The sequence below is a fragment of the Marmota monax genome, unplaced genomic scaffold (assembly GCF_021218885.2).
Source record: "Marmota monax isolate L192 unplaced genomic scaffold, Marmota_monax_Labrador192_F-V1.1 WCK01_AAM20220418_F8-fsc00035, whole genome shotgun sequence".
In the NCBI taxonomy this organism is placed as follows: domain Eukaryota; kingdom Metazoa; phylum Chordata; class Mammalia; order Rodentia; family Sciuridae; genus Marmota; species Marmota monax.
In genome coordinates this window covers 5,249,022-5,271,075 of record NW_026691961.1, presented here as the reverse complement: position 1 = coordinate 5,271,075, position 22,054 = coordinate 5,249,022, and the positions used below count along the sequence as shown (strand labels likewise).

The window sequence follows — 22,054 nt, the reverse complement described above, 5'->3', positions numbered from 1 at the left end:
GTGTGTCCCTCCCATTCTGCACCCCTACCTCCCTGGATCAAATCCAGGGCCTGTGCTACCACTAATCTAACTCCTCAATCCTATTTTAATTTTCCCCAATGTTATGTTCAGGGATATATATATATATATATATATATATATATATATATATATATATATATACACACACACACATACACATAACAAACACACACACATAGCAGCCTAGTCTTATCTGTGTTTGGAAGAATAAGCATGTATGATGAAGCTTAAGGAGAGGATATTGGATATTTCTGGGAGTGTACAGCCACTTTGGAAAACTTTTTTGTATACTCAAGTAATGGAATGCATTATGACAAAATAAACCACAACTACATACAACAGGGATGTGAATTTTAGAAGTATACTATTGAAAACATGTAGCAGTATGATATAGCATGGAAATAATTTTTAAAAATTTAAAGATAAGCAAAAATGAATAGTACATGGGTGGCTGGGTGTGTAGCTCAATGTTAGAGACTGTGCATGCTCTAGGTCCTAGGTTCAATCCCCACCATCAAAACCAACAAAACAAAAACCATTGTTTAGGAATATATGGGGTATTTACATAAAAAATGATTTTAAAAAATCAGGATAGTGATTACCTTTGAGAGAAAAGCATGGAGAAAATTATATTTAGGAGAAGTTTCAATAGTGCAGATTAATCTGTTCTTACATTGTATGGCACATTCACAAGTGTTCTTTTTTAAATAACTTTCTTTCTCACACGTTCAACTTTTAAAACGAAATGATGAAATGAATTGCATGAGAGTTTAGTTCCACTTCTACTGACATGAACTGTGCCCATGAACAGTATTTATTTCGCTTTTGTTTTGGGGGTGGAGTGGAAGAGATTTTGGGAAAACAGCTCTCTTGAAGTGCCCTTGTGAGCTAAAGGGCAGTTATTGTCTCTGTTCTTGGGACAGAGACAATATTTTCTAGTATTTTCCTGGAACTCCAAAGCATTGTCAACTGGAGACAGCAGAAAGTTAGTGATTTCACACTGTTGAAAACAGAACTAACTAGGCTTTATATTTAATAGGTTGCTGTAGCTGGTTTTATGCATTAATAGTTCTACACAGTTTCCCAAAGTTCTCTTTACCCCTCTTAGGTCCTGAGGGGAAGGGCAGTCCGCAGGCCTTGGCCTCTGCGGTTCCCTTTGCGTGGAAAAGCCTCTCCGGGCTCGGTGGGTCTGGATGACTGCGTTCCTCCTCTGGGCTCCCCTAAGGATGGTACGCGGCCAGGCTCCTGGGACTCGCGGTAGGGTTCCAATCCCCTTCCTCTGCGGGGTCTGGGTTGATTACAGGGCTGCAGTTTCTTCTGTTTAACTGAGGGAGGTTCTGACTCCGCAAAATTAATACGGGGGAGCCCAGCCACGGCTTAGCGCTCCTTTGGGTGTCTCGGCACTTTTTCTGGGGTCCTCAGATCCCTGCAGAGGCGGCCCTCCGGGTTTCCTTTCTGCCCAGAGCAAAGAGGCCGGGAACACGCCCACACTGCTGGGGCAGAGAAAGTCCTCCGAGGAGAAGGAGGGGCCTCGGGCGGGGCGGCGGCGCTCTAGCTCGGCGGCATCACTCTGCTTTCCCCACGTAGGGGCTCTGATTGGTCGAAAGCCGCCGCTCGCCAGAAAGACTTCCGGGACGGAGGCTCAAGGGAGGAGAGGTGCCTGGAAAGAGCACGATTTCCGGCGCGAAGCGCAGCAGTCGCGCAAGTTGGGCGCGATGGCGGCCCAGCTACTTCACACGCGGTTGCCGGGGGAAGGAGCCGCTTCAGCCTCAGCGGTCACGACGCGGACTGGGTAAGATTCGGGCCGCTTGCGTCTGTGACTGTGGGACCAAAGCTCAGGACCTGGGTTGGGGGAGCAGATCCGAAAGGATCAGGGAAGAAGCTAATGGAGCATGGTGGGAGCAGGGATAGAGGACCATTTCAGTTCCTCGAGAGTGAGCGTATTCCCGCCTCGTGGGTAATGGAGATGGGAGGGACAAACGAGTCCATTCTCTAGCCCGATATCCCCCATTCATCCCTCTGGGCTCCCTCAGTGGGTCCCAGGCCTAAACACTGCCTTTGCTTCTGACCTGTTCCCTCAAGCGTTTTCTAGGTGGTGGGTTTTCAGCTGAATGCTGTCACTGATGACAGATCCTAAAAAGTCCTTAACCCCTGTAAAACACCTGGGGTTTAACTTCAGAGTGAGTAGAATGCTGTGCTCCCCCTTGCTCTGTTTAAATAAGCAAACCTTGTAAAACATTTATTCTAATATTCATATTTATGTAATTATTTGTAGCACTGGTATTGAACCCAGGCGTGCTCTACCATTGAACTAAAACTCCAGCCCTTTTTATTTTTTGAGACAAGGTCTTGCTAAATTGCCCAGGCTCTGCGACAACTTGCCATCTTCCTTGGCTCCGCCTAGAGTAGCTGGGATTACAAGTGTGCACCACTGGCACCCTCTCACCATCATTTAATGAGTGCAGACTTAAACTGTGCTCGACACTGGAAACAGTGGATATCCAGAGACTAAAGTTCTTGCTCTCAATAGTGCTTACAGTGTGCCAGTGGGACAGTAAATAGGCCAGTAAATAAATGAGTGAGATGATTTCAGATGGTGATCAATGTTGTGAAGAAGTACAACGGGAATGGGAGGTATAAGGGAGAGGTAGAGTACATTAGAGTTCTGATGGGGAAGGCCTCCAGCATTTGAGCTGCAGCTTGAATGACAAGTGTTTCTGATGTAGTGAATAGCAAGTGAAATGGAACCAGCTTGACAGGTTGGAAGAACAGAAAAGACGCTATGCCTACAGTAAAACAAGTGGTTGAAGATGAGGTCAGAGAGGTAGGCAGGGGCCAGATTGATATTTGATCTTGTAGGATTATTGTAGGAATTTGGATTCTTATTCCAAGTGCAGCAGGAAGACCATTTTCACTGAGTGAAGAATGGTTTTTTGGGGAATAAAAGTGGAGATCATTTAAGAAACCTTAGCATAGTCTTGCAAGAAAAGGTTGTTGGCTATTATTATTATTTTTTTTACAGTGCTGGGTATCTAACTCAGGGACTCATGTATGCTGGGCAGACACTACTGTTAAGCTGCATCTCTAGCTGTCTATTATAATTTTTATTTTTCTGTGTTATGAACTTAGTAGTGTGGTAATCTTGATTCTACAGGATTTCAGATATGCTTGCATTAGAGAACGATTTCTTCAATTCTCCCCCAAGAAAAACTGTTCGGTTTGGTGGAACGGTTTCAGAAGTGTTGCTGAAATATAAAAAGGTAAGAGGAGATGACATGTGAGGTTTGATTTTGTTGGTCACAAATACAGCAATAGCTTTAAAACTAAAGACCAATGTAAGGATGGGGATGTAGCTCAGTATTAGAGCAAATGCTTAGCATGAACAATGCCCTGGGTTCAATCCCCAGTGCCAATAAAAGAAAAACCCTCTATACATTTAAAAATGAATTTTAGGTACCAATATTGCAATCAAATATTTAATAATGTGTATGATGCTTTTCAAAATTAGAGTAATAAAATCTTTGCTGAGGTTTTAAAGTTTCAAATGCTGTACTAGTATTTCTTGCAAACATTTATAAGGGTTAGAACATTTTATTTCTTAAGAAATTAATTACCTCAGCAATGCTATACTAGTATTTCTTGCAAACATTTATAAGTGTTAGAACATTTTATTTCTTAAGAAATTAATTACCTAAGCACTATTTTGGAACAATAAACCAAATAGAGATTTTTGTTTTTGTGTTAACTTTTCTTTACCAGTATTATTTTTTAAATGAATTGCTTTTTTTTTTTTTTTAATATCATTTTTATTGTTGTTTATTTTTTACGTGGTGATGGGGATTGATCTCATGATCTCATGCGTGCTAGGCAGGTGCTTTACCAATGAGCTATCTCCCTAGCCCCTTCTTTGCCAGTATTAGAGTTTTAACCCAGGGCCTCGTGAATGCTGGGCAAGTGCTCTATCACTAAGCTACATCCCTAGCCATTTCATTTTTTATTTTGAGACAGGGTCTTACTATGTTGTCCTGGCTTCCATCTTTCTATCCTCCTGCCTCAGTGTTATAAACAGTTGGTGTTTTTATGTTAGTTTACAGGTTATTCTACTAGGTCTCCACAGTAGAAACAAAACATAAATGACTGTAAATTTATATATAATATCCATACATTTGAATGTTTACTGTCTTAGTTCCCTTTGTGTTAGATCAGTATAGTGCTTCTCCCCCCTTTATTTTGAGAATTCTCAAGAATATCAACTGTAATATTCAAATGTCAGTACAAAGTGTAGCTAAATATGAATGGCTTCTGAATTACTTGTCATTTGCTTTTTTCTGATCCCCCTTTCCCACTAACATGAGTTTTTCCAAAAACAATTTTTTAAAATATTTTTGGTTGTAGATGGACATAATACCTTTATTTTGTTTATTTAGTTTTTTTACATGGTGCTGGGGATTGAACCGAGTGCCTCACACTTGCTAGGCAAGTGTTCTACCGCTGAGCCACAACCCCAGCCCCGAGTTTTCAAATTTTTGAAGTCGTGATTTTATAGTAACAAGGGATGTGAAAGTTATAAGGTCTATTTTTTTTTGCAGTCCATCTCATGTTAAGGTATAGGTAAAAGTTCTATTTTACAAGAAACCATGAGTATAATGAATTTTTTCCCTTTCTCGTTTAGGGTGAAACAAATGACTTTGAGTTGTTGAAGAACCAGCTGTCAGATCCAAACATAAAGGTAACTTTCCTTTCGCCAATAGCAAAGTCATTGCCACTTTGACAGGCATTAGTTTGTACTTTCGGTGCTATTCTGTCCTCAGAACTTCTCTATAATCCCATCTTACTTTAACCCAGTAGTTTCTCAACTAGGCTTGACAGTTTGACCACCCAAAGGACAATTTAGCAAAGATTGGAGACATTTGTGGTTGTCATAATTGGGAGAGAGGGGTGTTGTTGGCATCTAGCTGGTGGATGACAGAGATACTGAAAAATCAGAATAATAGAGGTTTTTTTTTCAACATGGAGGTTTTAAAAGAGGATTCAATGAGTTAATATACAAGAAACACGTAGAACAGCCTCTGACCCAAAGTACGGACTTTATAATATAATTGTTAGCTATTGCTTTGTTCCTGTTGACAACCTGTGCTTCCTCATTTCTCATTTACATCTCAATCCACTATTATCACTGGTGTAATTACCCTGACAGAGGTTACCAGTGATTTCTTAAGTGTGCTAATTTAAAGCCTCACACTAATTCTTCATAGAGTTGGCACTGTTGGGTGTCCACTTCTCAACAACTGACCTTCAGTACCTGTGTGGCTCCTCTATTCTGATCACTTAGCTCAATTCACTCTTTTTTTTTTCATATATATATATATATATATATATATATATATAGTTTGTAGTTGTAGTTGGACACAATACCTTTATTTTATTTATTTATTTTTATGTGGTGGCTGAGGATCAAATCCAGGCGAGTGCTATACCTCTGAGCCACAAATTCAGCCCTCAGGTCACTCTTTTGACAGCTTGTTAACTTTGGTGTTGATTGAATTTCCAAAGTCCCTCCTTTTTCTCACTGCACACTCTTCCTGTTTGGTTGCCTTATGCCTCATGGCTTTGGAATCTGTGTCCTGGTAGCTCCCCAAAATTTGTTTCTGTAGCTCATAGTGCTCTTTCAGGCTCCAGACTTGTTTCTTAACTATATGTTGGATATATTTACTCAGAATTGTTATAGGTACTCCAAATTAGCAAGTTAAACTCATCTCCCTCCCAAACCTACTCTTCTGTAGCCACCCTCCCTCACCACCCCCAGTACTGCAGGCAGGGGTGCTTACTGATGAACTGCATCACCCCAAAGCTTTTATTTTTTCTTTTTCCTTGCCAGGGACCAAACTAAGGGCGTTGTGCATGTTAGGCAAGCGCTCTGCTCTACCACGCGGCCTGCGCAATGGTTTCATTAATGAGGTTCTAGGCATAAAGTTAGTTAGAAGAGATCGAAATAAAACACACAGACTCAGTTACCTTATTTCTATTGCCAGGTCCGAGACAGCTCCCCTCTCTGGCTCCGACCTCTAACCGCCCAGCAGGGCAGCAAGGATTACTCAGGGCTAGCAGGAGAGAGAGAGAGTGAACACGCCAGGGAGTAGCCTTTTATTGGGGAACAAGTAATTCAGGGGATAATTCCATCCAATGAAGGTTGAGGGGGGACTGCACTCCAAGGTCAGGGTCAGTGATTGGGCCCCCGGGGTCAGTGGTCAGTCACACCCCCACACGGACGGGTTCTCTCATCAGGAAAGGGCCGGGAAAATTCCGACACAGCCAGAAGCCTCAGACCCTTAACGGGAGTCGCCCAGTCACGTGTCAGGATGGCTTCCCACACTCTGCTACTGAGCTAAATATTCAACTCCTCTTAATGCTTTTTTACATTTTGAGATAGGGTCTTGCTCCAAGGCTGGCCATGAATGTGTGGTCCTCCTGTCTCAGCTTCTGGATTCACTGAAGTTATAGGTGTCACCACCACACTAACTTTTTTTTTTTTTAAACACGGATTACATCTAAGGGTGCATCCTCAGCCCTTTATAAGTTTCTTATTTTGAGGCAGGGTCTTACTAAGTGGCTTAGGGCCTTACTGAATTGCTGAGGTTGGCTTTGAACTTGGAATCCTCCTGCCTCAGCCTCTGGAGCTGCTGGGATTACAGGTGTGTATCACCACACCGACTTTTAAAAAAAAATATTTTAGTTGTAGTTGGACACAATACCATCCATCCATCCATTCATTCATTCATTCAGTGGTGCTGAGGATTCAACACAGGGCCTCGAACGTGCTAAGCGAAAGCTCTTATGCTAAGCCACAATCCCAGCATGCTGACTGACTCTTAATGCTTTACTGTTTATTGCTTATCCAGTTCTTGAACTGGGAACTGTGGAGTCTTTCTGAACTTTCTCACCCCTCATATCAATGAAAAAAAAAAAAATCAGATCTTTTGTTTTGTTTGTATTCTTTCACCTGGATTTTTCCTGTTACCTTTTACAAGAATTTTTTTTTTTTTTTTTAAGTACTTATTTTTTAGTTCTCGGCGGACACAACATCTTTGTTTGTATGTGGTGCTGAGGATCGAACCCGGGCCGCACGCATGCCAGGCGAGCGCGCTACTGCTTGAGCCACATCCCCAGCCCCTTTCCTGTTACCTTTTAGTGGTCTATAGGTCCTATCTCCTGTGTATCCCTCTTCCCCCCAGATTTATCCTTAGTAGTGAAGCCTGATTCTTCTCTCCAGAGCACATGTTTACGTTGCCATTCCCCTTTCTAAAGAACTTCAAGGCTATGGAAGAATAAAGGGCCAACTTCTTGGCACAGCCTGCAACATTTTTCTGTGTGCAGTTTCACGAGATGCTTTATTCCCTGAGGTTGCTGCTTTAATTTTTGTACCTTTTCATGTGATTTTTCTGGAAGAGCTCCTCTGTATCTGCTTCATTTGAGCAGGCTCTGGCTTGCCTCTCTTACTAGCTGTGTGATCAAGGGCAAGTTACTGCTCTTTGCTTCAGTGTCCTCATCCATAAAATGGGAATCAGAAGTAGTCCCTATTTCATGAGGTTGTTGTAATGTGTTAATATATGTTAAAGTCTTAGAACACTGCCTTGTACACAGTAAGTGCAGTATTAGTGTTTACTGTTGTTATCAACACCATTATTGTGATCTACAAAGCTACTCACTCTGTCAGACAGACTCAGTTGAATTGTTGGCTTCCTGACTGGAGTTTTTTCTGATTCTCGGTTTATCTTTTGGCTTGCTCATTATATTCTCCAGCCATACTGAAACACTTCAGTTTTCTGAAAACAAGCTTTTCCCTTTGTAAGGAATATTTCCCTCAAAAAGTGTTACCATTTAAAGACAACTGAAGCCTCACTTTCTCTTTTCAAATGTACAGAGGGTCAATTTTTTTGTGTGTGTATTTTCCACTGTGCTTTATATCAGCAGATTCTTGATATACCCCTTGTGTGTCTGCTACTTCAGCAGAGTGTTCCAAGTTGTTTGCTTCTAAACGTTTACTGTGAAAGCATTAAAGTCTGTGAATGGTTTATTTTTTATTTTTACTTTTAATTTTTTTGCAGTGCCAGGGATTGAACTCAGGGTCTCATGCATTCTAGGCAAGTGCTCTACCATTGAGCTACATCTCTAGTCCTTGTACCTTATTCCCCTCTAGTACTGAGGATTTCACTCAGGGGTACTTTATCATTCAGCTACACCTCCAAGCATTTTAACTTTTGACCCAAGTTCTCACTAAGTTGCCCAGGCTGGTCTCAGATTTGGAATCCTCCTACCTCAGCCTCCAAAGTTGCTGGGATTACAGGTGTGCCTCACGATGCCTAATCTTTGCACTTTTTTTGGTGGAAAGGAGTAGGATAGATATTTATTTATGTATTTATTTATTTACCTTTTCTCTTTTTTTAATATTTATTTATTATTTATTTTAGTTTTCGGTGGACACAACATCTTTGTTTGTATGTGGTGCTGAGGATCGAACCCGGGCCTCATGCATGCCAGGCGAGCGTGCTACCGCTTGAGCCACATCCCCAGCCCCTTTATTTACCTTTTCATTGCTGGGTTGCAGTTGCCGTATACATGCTAGGCAAGTGCTCTACCACTGAGAGGTAGCCCCTCTGTTCAGTATTTGTGTTTATTTTTTTTGTGGTACTGTATGTTGAATTTATTCATCTTTGCACACAGCCTGGCTTGTCTTCTCTATGTCTCTGGTCTCAGTGAGCTGCCATTAGTGTTATTCACAGTGGTTGTGTTATATTATAAAATTATCACAATGTGAGTTACTTAATTTTCCTGCCAAGTTATTTGAGGAAATGAGGAAATTTTCTCATTTTGAGAAAATGCTCAAACGCTAGGTGTCACATGTTCATGGCATAGAAAGCACTGAGTAATTGGATGAAAGTGGGGGGAAAAGTGGCAGTTCCTTTGATTGATGGAGAAAGGCACTATGGGAGAGTGGGCTGAACTAGATTTGACCTCAGCAGGCAAGTTTGACCTGGTTTTTTATCGACTTCATGGTTGGGTAAGTTGCTTATCAATCTCTGTTAATCTCAGATTCCTCTACTGTAATATGGGACTAAATAATCAGCTTGCTGGGTTTTTAGAATTAGAAAAAGATATATTTACAATGTCAAGCACCATGTCTGTTTCTCATTAGATGGTACTTTCTTCTATTGAGTCTTAATAAGTATTAATTATTTTCTTTAACAAATTGGGGCTTTTCCTTATAATTTTTCCCTCTGCATGTTATATATATGTATAAATATAAATAATGTCTTTTGGGAGCTGGGAGTGTGGCTCGGTGGTAAACTGCATGCTTAACATGCACAAGTGTTCCAGCTGCAGCAGCAGCACCACCAACAAAAATAGTCCTATTTTCTATAATATGATCATTTAACTGTTAAACATGGGTGGGTGTTCTTTTTTTTTTTTTTTTTTTAAGTAGTTTTCTTGTTGCTAAAAATTATTTTGGACAGTAATTTTATTACCTGAAAAATGTTTTATTGGCAAAGTGGAATGGAACCTTTATTTGTACAAACACGTTCCAGTGCATTTTTAAAGCCAGCCTAATGGATTTAGAAAAAGTTATTATTTGATGACTCTAGTAAATCAGCTCATCCCTACTATCCATTTACTTTACAGTCAGCTTAGATAGAGGAATAGAGGTAGATATTGGTCCTTTGTGGTCTTTTAGCATTTAAATCTGATAAAATTCCACAATTTAAAAAAGTCCCAGATGTCAGCATTTGAAGTGCTTTCACTGGTAAAGGGCAAACAATGTTCAAGGTGAAGTATTAAATTTAGTTCTCCTGTATTTTAGAGTTACTCTACTACCTTTTCTCTTTTTTTAAATATTTTTTTTAGTTGTTGATAGACCTTTATTTATTTATATGTGTTGCTGAGAATTGAACCCAGTGCCTCACACATGCCAGGCAAGTGTGCTACTGCTGAGACTGAGCCCCAGCCCTTTAATACCTTTTTTTAAAACAGTAAAGTTTATTGTGATTTTTTTTTTATCTGTTTTGATACTCAAATTTTGGCTTAATTGCAAATTTGTGACTTTTTTTCACCTAGTTTAAATATTGTTTTTTAAATATTTTACTGTATTGGAATTAAATCCAGTTCCTGTGCATACTAGGGCCTGAGCTCCACCCCCAGCCTTTTTAAATTTGAGATAGGGTCTCACTGAGTTGCCCATGCTAGCCTTGAACTTGCAATCCTCCTGTCTCAGCCTTCTGAGTCGCTGGCAGTACAGGCATGCACCACCATTCTCAGCTCTTCAGTCCCTAATTGAAATGTTATCAACAACTGACCAATACAAAGTAGATACATTTTCTGTTACTTAGAAGATTTGTGATTTTGAAAATACTTTTCTTTGTTTCATTAAAGGATGACCAGATTATTAACTGGCTGCTGGAATTCCGCTCCTCTATCATGTACTTGACAAAAGACTTCGAGCAGCTTATCAACATTCTTTTGGTAAGTTTACCATTTATTTTACTTATTGATTCACTACTTTGAAAATAGTAAGTACCAGTGAACTGTTTTCATTATCTTCACCCAACACCAGAGATTGCCTTGGTTGAATAGAAGTCAGACGGTGGTGGAGGAGTATTTGGCTTTTCTTGGTCACCTTGTTTCAGCACAGACAGTCTTCCTCAGACCATGTCTCAGCATGATTGCTTCTCATTTTGTACCCCGTAAGTGGTTACTCTTTTCTTCTCTCTCCCTTCTTCCCTTCTTTCTGTCCTCTCTTTTTCTATTTTGGCCCACAGTTCTGGCCCAAGGTCAAGGGGTTACATCTGCTGATGGCTGCCTTGCTGACAGTTCTGAGGTAGTATAGGATATCACCTGTAGGCAGTAAGCAGGCAGTGTGTGCACACATGTTTGTGTGTACGTGTGGGTTAGAAAAATAAAAACCCTCTTAATAAAAATATTTTCTTCTCTTTTCATACTGACATATTTTCACCATGGAAGATTCCAGGGTGCAAGTTAGCATTCTGATCATTTGTTCCCTTGGAGGCCTCTAGATTCATGTTGAGCTATGGTTTTGTTGAATTGAAATTTGCTTTAGTGAATCATTGACAGTCTTAGAACTCGATTAGGAATTTGTAGCTGTTTAAAAATGATCCAGGGCTAGGGTTGTGGCTCAGCGGTAGAGTGCTCGCCTAGCACATGCAAGGCCCTGGGTTCGATCCTCAATACCACATAAAAATAAATAAATAAAGGTATTAAAAAATGATTAAGCTGGGTGAGGTGGCACATACCTGTAAACCCAATGATTTTGGAGGCTGAGGCAGGAGGATCATCAGTTTGAGGCCATCCTAGGCAACTTAATGAGACCCTGTCTCAAGATAAAAAAGGTCTGGGGATATAGGTTATTGGTAGAGTGCTCCTGGGTTCAATTTCCAGTACTGCAAAAACAAAACAAAACTGTCAAGTTGCTTTACCTTTTTTTTTTTTTTTTCTTTTGGTTGTAAATCTAATCATTGTACTTAGTTTGGACTGTAGAGAAACAGCTTTTTTTTGGTATAGCTGATTATTGTCTAAGTCTGTGACATATTTTTTGTTGTTGTTTTAAAAGCCCGAGTGATCATTAAGGAAGGTGACATAGATGTTTCAGATTCTGATGATGAAGATGATAGTAAGTATAAACAAGGATTAAAGCAAAAAATGCCTTCTTAGAGAATATATCCTTAGTGATAGAATATACTTGCACCTGTTCTATTAAGTAGATGGCAACAAATGATAACCTTTGGTAGAATCTTTTTGATACATTTAATACATTTAGCATTACTATGTAATTGGTTGGCATAAATTTATTGCTGATACAGTCTACTTAATCTTCATTGATAGTGAGTTGTAGAGAAAAATCTTGAAACAATTTATCTCATAAGATCTTTAGTTTGGGTGCTGGGTTGTAGCTCAGTGGTTGAGTGCTTACCTCGCAGGCATGAGGCACTGGGTTCAATCCTCAGTACCACATAAAAATAAATAAATAAATAATTTTAAAAAAAGATCTTCAGTTTTGCTTAGCAAGTGCTTTCATCTTCCTAGTTTTAAGTATTGTGTTGATGTTCATGCTCTTGACTTTTTCTCCTTTTAGATCTTCCTGCAAATTTTGACACATGTCACAGAGCCTTGCAAATAATAGCAAGATATGTCCCATCGTGAGTATATTTTTCAATAGTAGTGTTTAATACTTAAGAAATTATGGTTAGACCAGAGACGTAGCTCAATAACAGGGTGCTTGCCTAGCATGTGCAAGGCCCTTGGGCCAATCCCCAGTGCTGTAAAGAGAAAGAAAGAAAATTATAATCAATTAGTAGGAAATTATAAAATGCAAATTCGCACCAAAACTCAAGTGGTATGGTGTGGTTTTGTATTTTGTTGATGAAATCACATTTTTACAAAAAATGATTTTACTTTTTTCTATTCATTATCTAATTATTTAAAAAACTTCTATGCAGATTCACCCCCAGTTTTTGTACAGTGGTTGGAATTTTGCTTTTATCTTCAACTGATGTGCTATCCAAATATTTTCAATGAGAAACCTCTGTATTTGTGTCATGCCATTATGAATAAAAATTGCAGTTCTAAGAAAAGCTTTGCAGGTTTGTGGGTTTCTTTTGGAGGGGTGGACTTCTAGTTTCCTCTGTAGGTTCATTGTTTAACTTATATGCAAGTTGATGATTTATTTTCCCTTTTTGAAAAGTGTGTGTGTGTATATATATATTTTATTTATATATATATATATATATATATATATATATATATATAATAGGTAGACATAGATATATGTGTATAAATATATAAAAATATCATGTGGAATATTTTGATTTTTAAACTGAAGCTCTGTTAAAACTTGTAGAGGAAAAGCTTTCCCTTTGATTTGCTATCGATGTTAAAGTTAGTAAAGCTTATTTTTCCCTAAGTTAATTTAGATTTTCTCTGAAACTATGCATTCATTTTAACTTTGAATTGTTTGAGGTATAGGGGTTCTTTTTTCCCTTGTGATCTATCCATATTTGCTCTTAGAAGAAAAATGTTCCTTTCTAGAAAATTTAGTTAACATGGATTGATTAATTTTTTTTTTTTAATAGGACACCATGGTTTCTTATGCCAATACTGGTGGAAAAATTTCCATTTGTTAGAAAATCAGAGAGAACATTGGTAAGAGATTTTTTTCATGGCAGAAATAATGGAAAGATTGTTTTATGTGGTGTTGTGTCTTTTTCTTAAAAATTGCTTTCTAAAGGTAATTCCTTTTCTTTTCTCTTTTTTTTTGGGGGGGGGGAGGGTACCAGGGATTGAACCCAGGGGTGCTTAACCACTGAATCACATCCCCAGCCCTTTTTATATTTTATTTAGAGACAGGGTCTTGCTGAGTTGCTGACACTGGCTTTGGAGTGAGAATTTGATTCAGATTTTTTTCTTAGCAAGTATCTACTGAGGATTGCTCTTAAATGGTCAGAGTCCATTTGAGAAATATCTTTAGAGGCTTAATGTTTATATAGACAAGAATTACTAGAAGATAACAGTTTATATGTTACTAATTGTAAGCATGCCTTATTTGAATACGAAAGCAGAGCCTTGTGTAAATAAATTATGTGTAAGTAGATGGGCATGGTGGTGCCCATTTGTAATCACAGTGACTTAGGAGGCTAAGGTAGGAGGATCACAAGTTCAAGGCCAGCCTCAGCAATTTAATGAAGCCCTAAGCAACTTAGGGAGACCCTGTCTCTCTTTCTCTCTCACTTTTTTTTTTTTTTTTTTGGTACTGGGAATTGAACTCAGGGGCAATTAACCACTGAGCCACATTCCCCAGCCCTTTTTATATTTTAATTTAGAGACAGGGTCTTGCTGAGTTGCTTAGGGCCTCACTAAATTGCTGATGCTGGCTTTGAACGTGATCCTCCTGTCCCAGCCTCTCAAGCTGCTGGGATTACAGGTGTGCGCCACCGTGCTTGGCTGAGACTCTGTCTCAAAAAACAAAAAGGGGTGGGGATGTGGCTCAATGGTAAAGCATCTCTGAATTTGATTCCCAGTAACCCCCCCACCCCCAAAATTTCTGCCTAAGTATTTGTGCAACTTTCTTTTTTCCTCCTGCAGTGCTGAGGATTGGGCTGAGGGTCTTGCACATGCTAGGCGAGTGGCTTACTATTGAGCTCTATTCCCACCCAGCCCTGTTCAATATTTATATATTGGTGTAGGTTTTGATAAATGACAGTGGTTACCTTTTAAGCATAGAGTTTTCCCTAAAGTATTAACATGTTAAATAAGTAGTTAATAACTTTTGTTAATATTTGTGATAGTGTGCTTCAAGTAAAACATTGTAAACTATCATATTGTTTGTGAAAATAGATGCAAAAATTCTCAAAAAATACTAGCAGACTGATTTTAGCAACTTAAGACAATTTATGTACCATAAGAAAATGAGGCTGATTTAATAAATTAACATACACTGTATCAGTAGAATAAAGAATAGAGGGGCTGGGATGGTGGCTCAGCATAGAGTGCTCATCTAGCACATGCAAGGCCCTGTGTTCCATCCTCAGCACCACATTAAAAAATAAATAAAATAAAAGTATTGTTTCTAACTACTTCCAAAAAATGTTAAAAAAAAAATAAAACAATGGAAATCAGATGGTCCCCTCAGCAGATGCAGAAAAAGTATTTGACAAACACTCTAACCCTTTCAGGTCAAAAGCAGAAATGAATTTTCTTAATCTGATAAAGGTCATCTATGAAAAACCCACAGATTATCATCAGACTCAATGGTGCGAGACCAGTTTTCCCTAACATGAGGAACAGAACAAGGATATCTGCTTTTGTTTCTGTTTCGCAGTGGTGTCTCATTATGTTACCCAGACACAAGCCATCCTGCTACCTCAACTTTCTGAGAAGCTGTGACTATATACATGTACACCACAGGGTACCTATTCTTGCCATCTATCTAACCAGGGCATTTAGGCAAGAAAAGAATTGCAAAGAATCCAGATGGAAAGCAGGACATAAGACGGTGGCTCAGCCTGTACATAGACAAGAATTACTGGAAGATAGCTACTTGGAAGACTGAGACAGGAGGATCACAGGTTTGAGGCCAGCCTGTGCAACTTAACCCATTCTTAAAATACAAAAAGGATTGGGTGTGTGGGCTGGGGCTGTAACTCAGTGGCAGAGCACTTGTCTAGCATGTGTAAGGCATTGGGTTCGATCCTTAGCACCACATTAAAAGAAAAAAAAGAAAGAAAATAAAGGCATGTTGTCTATCTGCAACTACAAAAAAAAATAATAATTAAAAAAAGGGATGGATGTATAGCTCAGTGATAGGCCACCTCTATGTTCAATCCCCAGAACTGCCCCCCCCCCAAAAAAAAAGGGAAGAAATAAAACTTATATATAACCTTTTTGTGGATTTTAAGGAATCCATTAAAAACCTACTAGAGCTAATGTACTTGGATATTCGTAAGCAAAAGAATGAAGTGTATGGATATCAGCATATAAAAAATCTCAAAATGAATAAGAGCCTAAAAATAACAAAACTGTAAAACTCTTGAAAGTTGGGTGGGTGGTGCAGGCCTCTAATCTCAGCTACTCTGGAATCTGAGTGAGGTAGGAGGATCCCAAGTTCGAGGTCAGCTTTAGCAACCCAGGGTGACCCTATCAAAATAAAAAGGCCTGGGGAGATAACTCAGTGGTAGAGCATCCCTGAGTTCAGTCTCTAGTTTTATAAAAAAACAAACAAAGCAAGAAAACCAAAACCTAGTCAGAAAGGCCTTAGAAGAAAACATACATGTATAAGTTTTCATGGCATTGAATCAGGCAATAGTTTCTGGATGTGATGTCTGAAGCATGAGCATCAAAGAAAAAATTCATCAATTAGACTTCAGAATTAAATGGTTTGCTTCATAGGATGCTTTCAAGAAAATAAGCAAACACTCCAGATAATGGGAGAAAATATTTGCAAATCAGGTATCTGATAAAGGATTTTTATCTATTAAAAACAAACAAACAAAACCCAACTTACAACATAGTGAAAAGAAGCTCATCTCAGGGAAATGTAGATCAGCACTGCTTCACGCCTACTAGCATGGCCATGATAAGACCACCACAGGAACAAGTGACGTTAAGGATAGGTAGAACCTGGAACTCCATTGCTAGAAAACTGAAATGGTGCAGTCCTGTGGAAAATAGTCTTGGTAATTTCTTCAGAAGGTTAAATGTAGAATTACTATATGGCTTCATTGTTTCCACTGTGTACCCAAGATAAATGAAAATAAGTCTACCAAAACTAAACTTATATGTGAATGTTCATAGCAACATTATATTCACAACAGCCTAAAAGTAGAAACAACTTTAATGTTTACAGACTCACAAAACAGGTTAGATCTGTACAACAAAATATTCAGCAAATAAATACAGGCTATAATATGAGTGAACCTTAAAAACATTACAGATGACCACATGAGTCCATTTATATGAAATATCTAGAATACACAAATTAATAGAAAGTAGCTGCTTAAGGATGGACTTCTAGGACATGGGGTTTCTGTTTAGGGTGATGTTTCAAAATTGAACATGGTGATGATCACACAGCTCTGAGTATATTAAAACTGTTTTACACTTTATTTTTCACAGTATAGTTGGGTTTGAACTCAGGGTGCTTTACCACTGAGCTACATCCCCAGCCCTTTTTATTTTTTAGTTTGAGACAAGGTCTCACTAAATTGCTCAGTCTGACCTTGAACTTGTAATCTTCCTGCCTCAATCTCCTAAGTAGCTGGGTTCACAGGTGTGTGCCACCACACCTGCCCTGTGTGTACAATAAATGTATAAATTACATGAGATGCATTATAAAAAGGATAGCTTTTTAAAACACTGAAAGTATGTAAATTATAGATTCAGTTTAGTTGGAATAATTGGAGTGATTAAATTATGCTGAATGTAATATATAGAAACAGTAAAATTTTTGTATTGTTAGATAATCTTATTTGTGTTTAAACATATGAAGATATAATTTATGTTTTGCTTATATAATAAACATTCTATTGAAATGTGTATTTTTTGTTTTATGCTTTTAGGAGTGTTATGTTCATAATTTACTAAGGATAAGTGTGTATTTTCCAACCTTGAGACATGAAATTCTGGAGCTTATTATTGAAAAACTGCTTAAGTTGGATGTAAGTGTTGAATAATCTACTTTTTCTTGATTTCTTGTATTGGATATATTTTGTTTGTTGGCAGCAGTGGAAAAGAATCTACAAATTTCACCATCCTTTGCTGCTTTGCTCTTAACATATGTGAACTCTGTGCTGGGAGTTCTGGACAGTGATGGGGGAAAGGCATTTACACAGTCACTCAAAGGGAAAAGTACATCAGAAGAAGCACACGTGTTAGGAGCTGGAGTACCTGATATGGAGGGGTGGCACCCAGCAGGGCCTTCCTGAGGAAGTAATGTTGAAATGGGGTTCTTTTTTTTTTTTCATTTGAAGTTTTTTTAAAAAAGGCAAATTGCAATGCTAAACAAGTAAAAGTACTGTGAGGAGACCTGTAATAAGAGGCAGAAAATGTGAAAGGGGGTGGTGGATTCTAGTGGTATTGTGGAGGAAAGGTGAACTGGTCCTTGAGACCAAGTTGGAAGTGGGAAAGCAGAGGGTATGGGAAGGAAATCCTTCAGAGGACAGAATCTTGGTGTTACCATTAGTAGCAGAAAGAAACATCACGAGGAGGAAGTTGGAGGATCTGTGTTCCCTTTTGGACAGGTGGAGCTGAGTGTCGGGGTGCTGGTGGACAACCTGTGGGGTGATGCAGTTAGGGCCAGGAGAGGAAGGCCATAGAAGCGGGGGAATGGATACCTGGGGTATCTGGAAGAAGGAAGGGTCCAGTTGGCACCATGATAATGCTGACCTTTGAAGAAGACTGAGCAAAGCAAGTGCTTGATTTGTGATAACAGGAGGTCTTTGCTGCCTTTTGGAGGGCCTCATCACTGAAGAGTGAGGACCGTTCCAGGAGAAAGTGGGTGGTTCGGAAGCAAGGCTGTGAGAAACCTCTGTGAGTGGGGGGAAGACAGCTGCCTTGGTGAGACAGAACAAAGTGAGTCTTCAGTGGTATAGAATAGAAGACAGATCCAGCCATTTGTAGTCACCTGATCCTTGACAAAGTTGCCAAATACGTATATTGGAGAAAAGAGCTTTTTAAATAAATGGTGCTGGGAAAACTGTTTATCCACATGTAGAAGAATGAGACTAGACCCCCATCTCTCTCTCTCTGCACAAAACCTAACCCTAACTCAAAAGGATTGAGGGGGTTGGGATTATGGCTCAGAGGTAGAGTACTTGCCTAGCATGTGTGAGGCACTGGGTTTGATTCTCAGTACTGCATATAAATAAATAAAATAAAGGTCCACTAACAGCTAAAAAAAAAAAATGGATTGAGGACCTAGGAATTAGACCAGAAACTACGCTAGAAGAAATATAGAGTCATCGCTCCAGCCTGTTACATAGGCAACAACTTCTCAGTAGGAGCCCTATAGCTCAGGAAATAGTGTGAATAAATGTTAACAAATGGATAGCATCAAATTAAGCTTCTGCACAACAAAGGGAGCAATTAGGAATGTGAAGAGAAGTTACAGAATTGGAGAAAATTTTTGGTAGCTCCTTTCTGACTGAGAATTACTGTCTAGAATATATAAATTATAGAACTCAACATCAAAAAATCAAATTACCCAATTAATAATAATAAATAATAAATGCTGGAGAGGATGTAGAGAAAAAGAAACGCTTTTGCACTATTGATGGTACTATAAATTAGTACAACCATTATGGAGATCAGTATGGAGCTTCCTCAAAAGACTAGGCCTGGAACCAGCATATGACCCAGCTCTACCACTCCTCAGTATGTATCCTGAAGAATTAAAATCATCTCACTGCAGTGATACATGCATACCATGTTTATAGTAGCACAATTCACAGCCAAATCATGGAACCAGCCTGGGTGTCCATCAGTGGATGAATAGATAATGAAAATGTGGTGTATATAGTGAAGTTTTATTCAGCCATAAAGACAAAATAAATTATGTCATTTGCAGCAAAATGGATGGAACTTGAGAACATTATTTTGTCAAGCAAAGTAAGTTATTCAGAAGGACAAGGGTGGTATATTTTCTCTTATACAGAAGCTAGATGGGAAGAAGGAAAAGAAAAGTGGGGTTAGATTTCATGAAAATTAAAGGGAGATCAGTAGAGGAAAGGGACTAAAGGGTACAAGGATGAGAGGGAGGGGAGAAATGTTGGGAAGTGATGTTAGTCAAATTACGTTGTTAACACCGAGCATGTGTGAATATTTAACAGCAAATCCATCATTATGTATAACTGTATTGTACCAATAGAAATAGTAGAAAAACAAAACCAAAGTAGGTCTTGCAAGAGCTGGCAGTTGTGCATGCTGGCAGCATTTCCTTGGGGTTACCTTACTGTTCAGCTGCATTTGGAATCTGTTGTCTTTTTCTAGTGTATTCTGAAGGAACATTCCGAAGGTTGTCTATAGGTATCAGGCAAAGATAATTGAAAAGGCATGATTTGGGTAGTATGCTGAACAGGATGTGTGAGGTGTGAAGAGTAATCATTCACTTGAGCTTGCAGCTTATCCTTTTTTGCTCAGGTGATTGACGACATGGTTCTGAAAGAATATGTGAGTGTCCAGAGCATAGAAAGAGATGCGTATGTTGATTTTGATGAGGCTGATTGAGTGCATGTGTCACATTGCAGTTCATGTTGATTTCATTCAAGTATGTAGTGAAAGAAGCTTGGATTAAAAAAAAAAAAAAGAAGCTTGGATTATAATATTTAGTATTGGCATAATATTAGAGTATGACACTTAAATTCCTTCACAATCCAGATCAGTTCATGGATCTGTACCATAACTGTGGGTTTTTTAAAAATATTTTCAGTTGTAGCTGGACACAATACTTTTATTTATTTATTTTTATGTGGTGCTGAGGATCGAACCCAGAGCCTCGCATATGCTAGGCAAGCATTCTACCACTGAGCCACAACCCCAGCCCCATTATTGTGTTTTAACAATTTATCATACAGATACTTCTAAAGTATATGTAGCATAGGAACTTCAGCCCTCAGATGTATTTTGAATGCTTTCATTTTTTGTCTTTTGTGTTATAATGTAGGTGAATGCATCCCGGCAGGATATCGAAGATGCTGAGGAAATAGCAGCTCAAACTGGTGGTGCCACAGATTCCACAGAAGGATTGTTTAATATGGTCAGCATTTCTGTTAATGAGAACGGACATGGGAAGTTCACTGTTTCAGAATGTGGGAAGAGACAACTAGTAGTGTCTCACTTTTTCAAGGGTTAACATAATTTAGCAAAACTGAAAACAGTTCCTTCAGTGAGTAGTTTGTTACCACGTGTTTACTGCCTGGGGTAATTGGTTTGTTTCCAAGGATTTGAATTTGGATTTGGTGAAATAGGTTTCACATCCATCCATAAAATTTTTTTCATTGTGTTACTGTGAACCACACACTGTGAGGGAGTAATAAATAGAAGAGCAGGAGTCTGGGGTGGTGTTGAGGTGGGTTCAGGTCCTCTTGGGAAGTGTCAGGGAGCAGGACAGGGTGAGGATGGGGCTCCGTGAGGCCAGGCTCTCCCGGGAAGTGTCTGCAGCTCATCCTGCCAATTGCTCTGAAGAGGAATTGCTCCTGGAGTTTGGTCCCAGCTTGACACCAGGATCTGACCCTTTCCGACCGCCTATCAGTCAGTCAAGTATTGGTCCTCAGACATGGTCTTGGGCTACTTTTCTGCTGAAGAAGGGAAGCAGCTGTTAGTTTGGTAGACAATACGCCTACCAGCATGAGGTGGATACCCTGATTTGGGAAAGCGGACCCAGATATTAGCACCAGAAGTATGAGCTGGGGGAGTCGGATGTTTGCATGGCCAGTTCTTTGTGGTTGTTCCTGAGGCCTTGGGTTCCATCCCAACACCTAAATAAATAAATGGGATATAATCAGCAGCTGCTGCTCTGGATCTGGGCTTCTGTTTTTTGACTTGCATCGCTGACTGAGAGCCCATGCCTAGGAAGGTGTCTGCGTTTTCTTTCACAGGAAATAGTCGCTGTGAAGGTTTTCTAAGTAAAACCTTAATTTTTTAATGTCAAGTTTTACTTCTAAGGATGAAGATGAAGAAACTCAACCTCAGACCAAGGCTGATCATCCAGAGCAGCTTGACCAGATGGTCCATCCTGTGGCTGAACGCTTGGACATCCTGCTGTCCTTGCTGTTGTCCTACATCAAGGATGTCTGCTATGTGGACGGTAACCACTGTGATAATTTCCATAGCTAATGTACCTGGCTCTGTGCTGGGTGTTTTCTATACATTTTCTGTAGGAATAAGAAAAATCTCTCAGGCTATCAGATAGGAAGGTTTTAGAGAGATCAGCTTACTTGCTAATGAATATAACATGGCTTGAAAATGGCGGGACTGGTATTAAGACTTAGTTATAGGGCTGCAGCTATAGCTCAGTAGTACAGCGCTTGCCTAGCATATATGAGGTGCTGGTTCAATTGTCAGCACTACATATAAGTAAATAAAATAATGGTCTATTTGCAACTAAAAATATTTATTAAAAAACGTTACATTTGGGCTGGGGTTGTGGCTCTGCGGTAGAGTGCTTGCCTAGCATGTGTGAGTTGCTGCGTTCGATCCTTAGCACCACATAAAAATAAATAAAATAAATGTATTGTGTCCAATTACAACTAAAAAAATATTTAAACAAAAAACTTATATTTATCTTTGGAGGCTGTGGTCTTTTTACTAATGTGTTAAAAGATGATATATGGAATTTGGTCAATTTTAGTCAGAGGTCAGACAGCACTCAAGTTGCTCAAGATGTGTGAGAATGGTGTAGTAGCTATCACAGTGTGGTGCTTACATTACATTCTGAGTTTAGAGGGTCTTTGCTTGGTACCATTGTGCCAGGTTT

At 39.2% G+C, this 22,054-nt stretch overlaps 1 protein-coding gene across 1 annotated transcript in view; it reads left to right on the top strand.

Annotated features, from left to right (window-relative positions):
* Window positions 1-1,653: 1,653 nt before the first annotated feature.
* The window catches only part of Rrn3 (RRN3 homolog, RNA polymerase I transcription factor), a 34,482-nt gene continuing 14,081 nt past the window's right edge, over window positions 1,654-22,054 (top strand). The window contains exons 1-11 of the mRNA XM_046440447.2: window positions 1,654-1,813; window positions 3,176-3,281; window positions 4,694-4,750; window positions 10,447-10,536; window positions 10,628-10,757; window positions 11,642-11,701; window positions 12,164-12,227; window positions 13,161-13,230; window positions 17,142-17,240; window positions 20,243-20,335; window positions 21,244-21,385. Of these exons, the coding sequence (XP_046296403.1) occupies window positions 1,737-1,813; window positions 3,176-3,281; window positions 4,694-4,750; window positions 10,447-10,536; window positions 10,628-10,757; window positions 11,642-11,701; window positions 12,164-12,227; window positions 13,161-13,230; window positions 17,142-17,240; window positions 20,243-20,335; window positions 21,244-21,385 (988 nt within the window). The 5' untranslated portion in view covers window positions 1,654-1,736. The remainder of the gene's footprint in view (window positions 1,814-3,175; window positions 3,282-4,693; window positions 4,751-10,446; window positions 10,537-10,627; window positions 10,758-11,641; window positions 11,702-12,163; window positions 12,228-13,160; window positions 13,231-17,141; window positions 17,241-20,242; window positions 20,336-21,243; window positions 21,386-22,054) is intronic.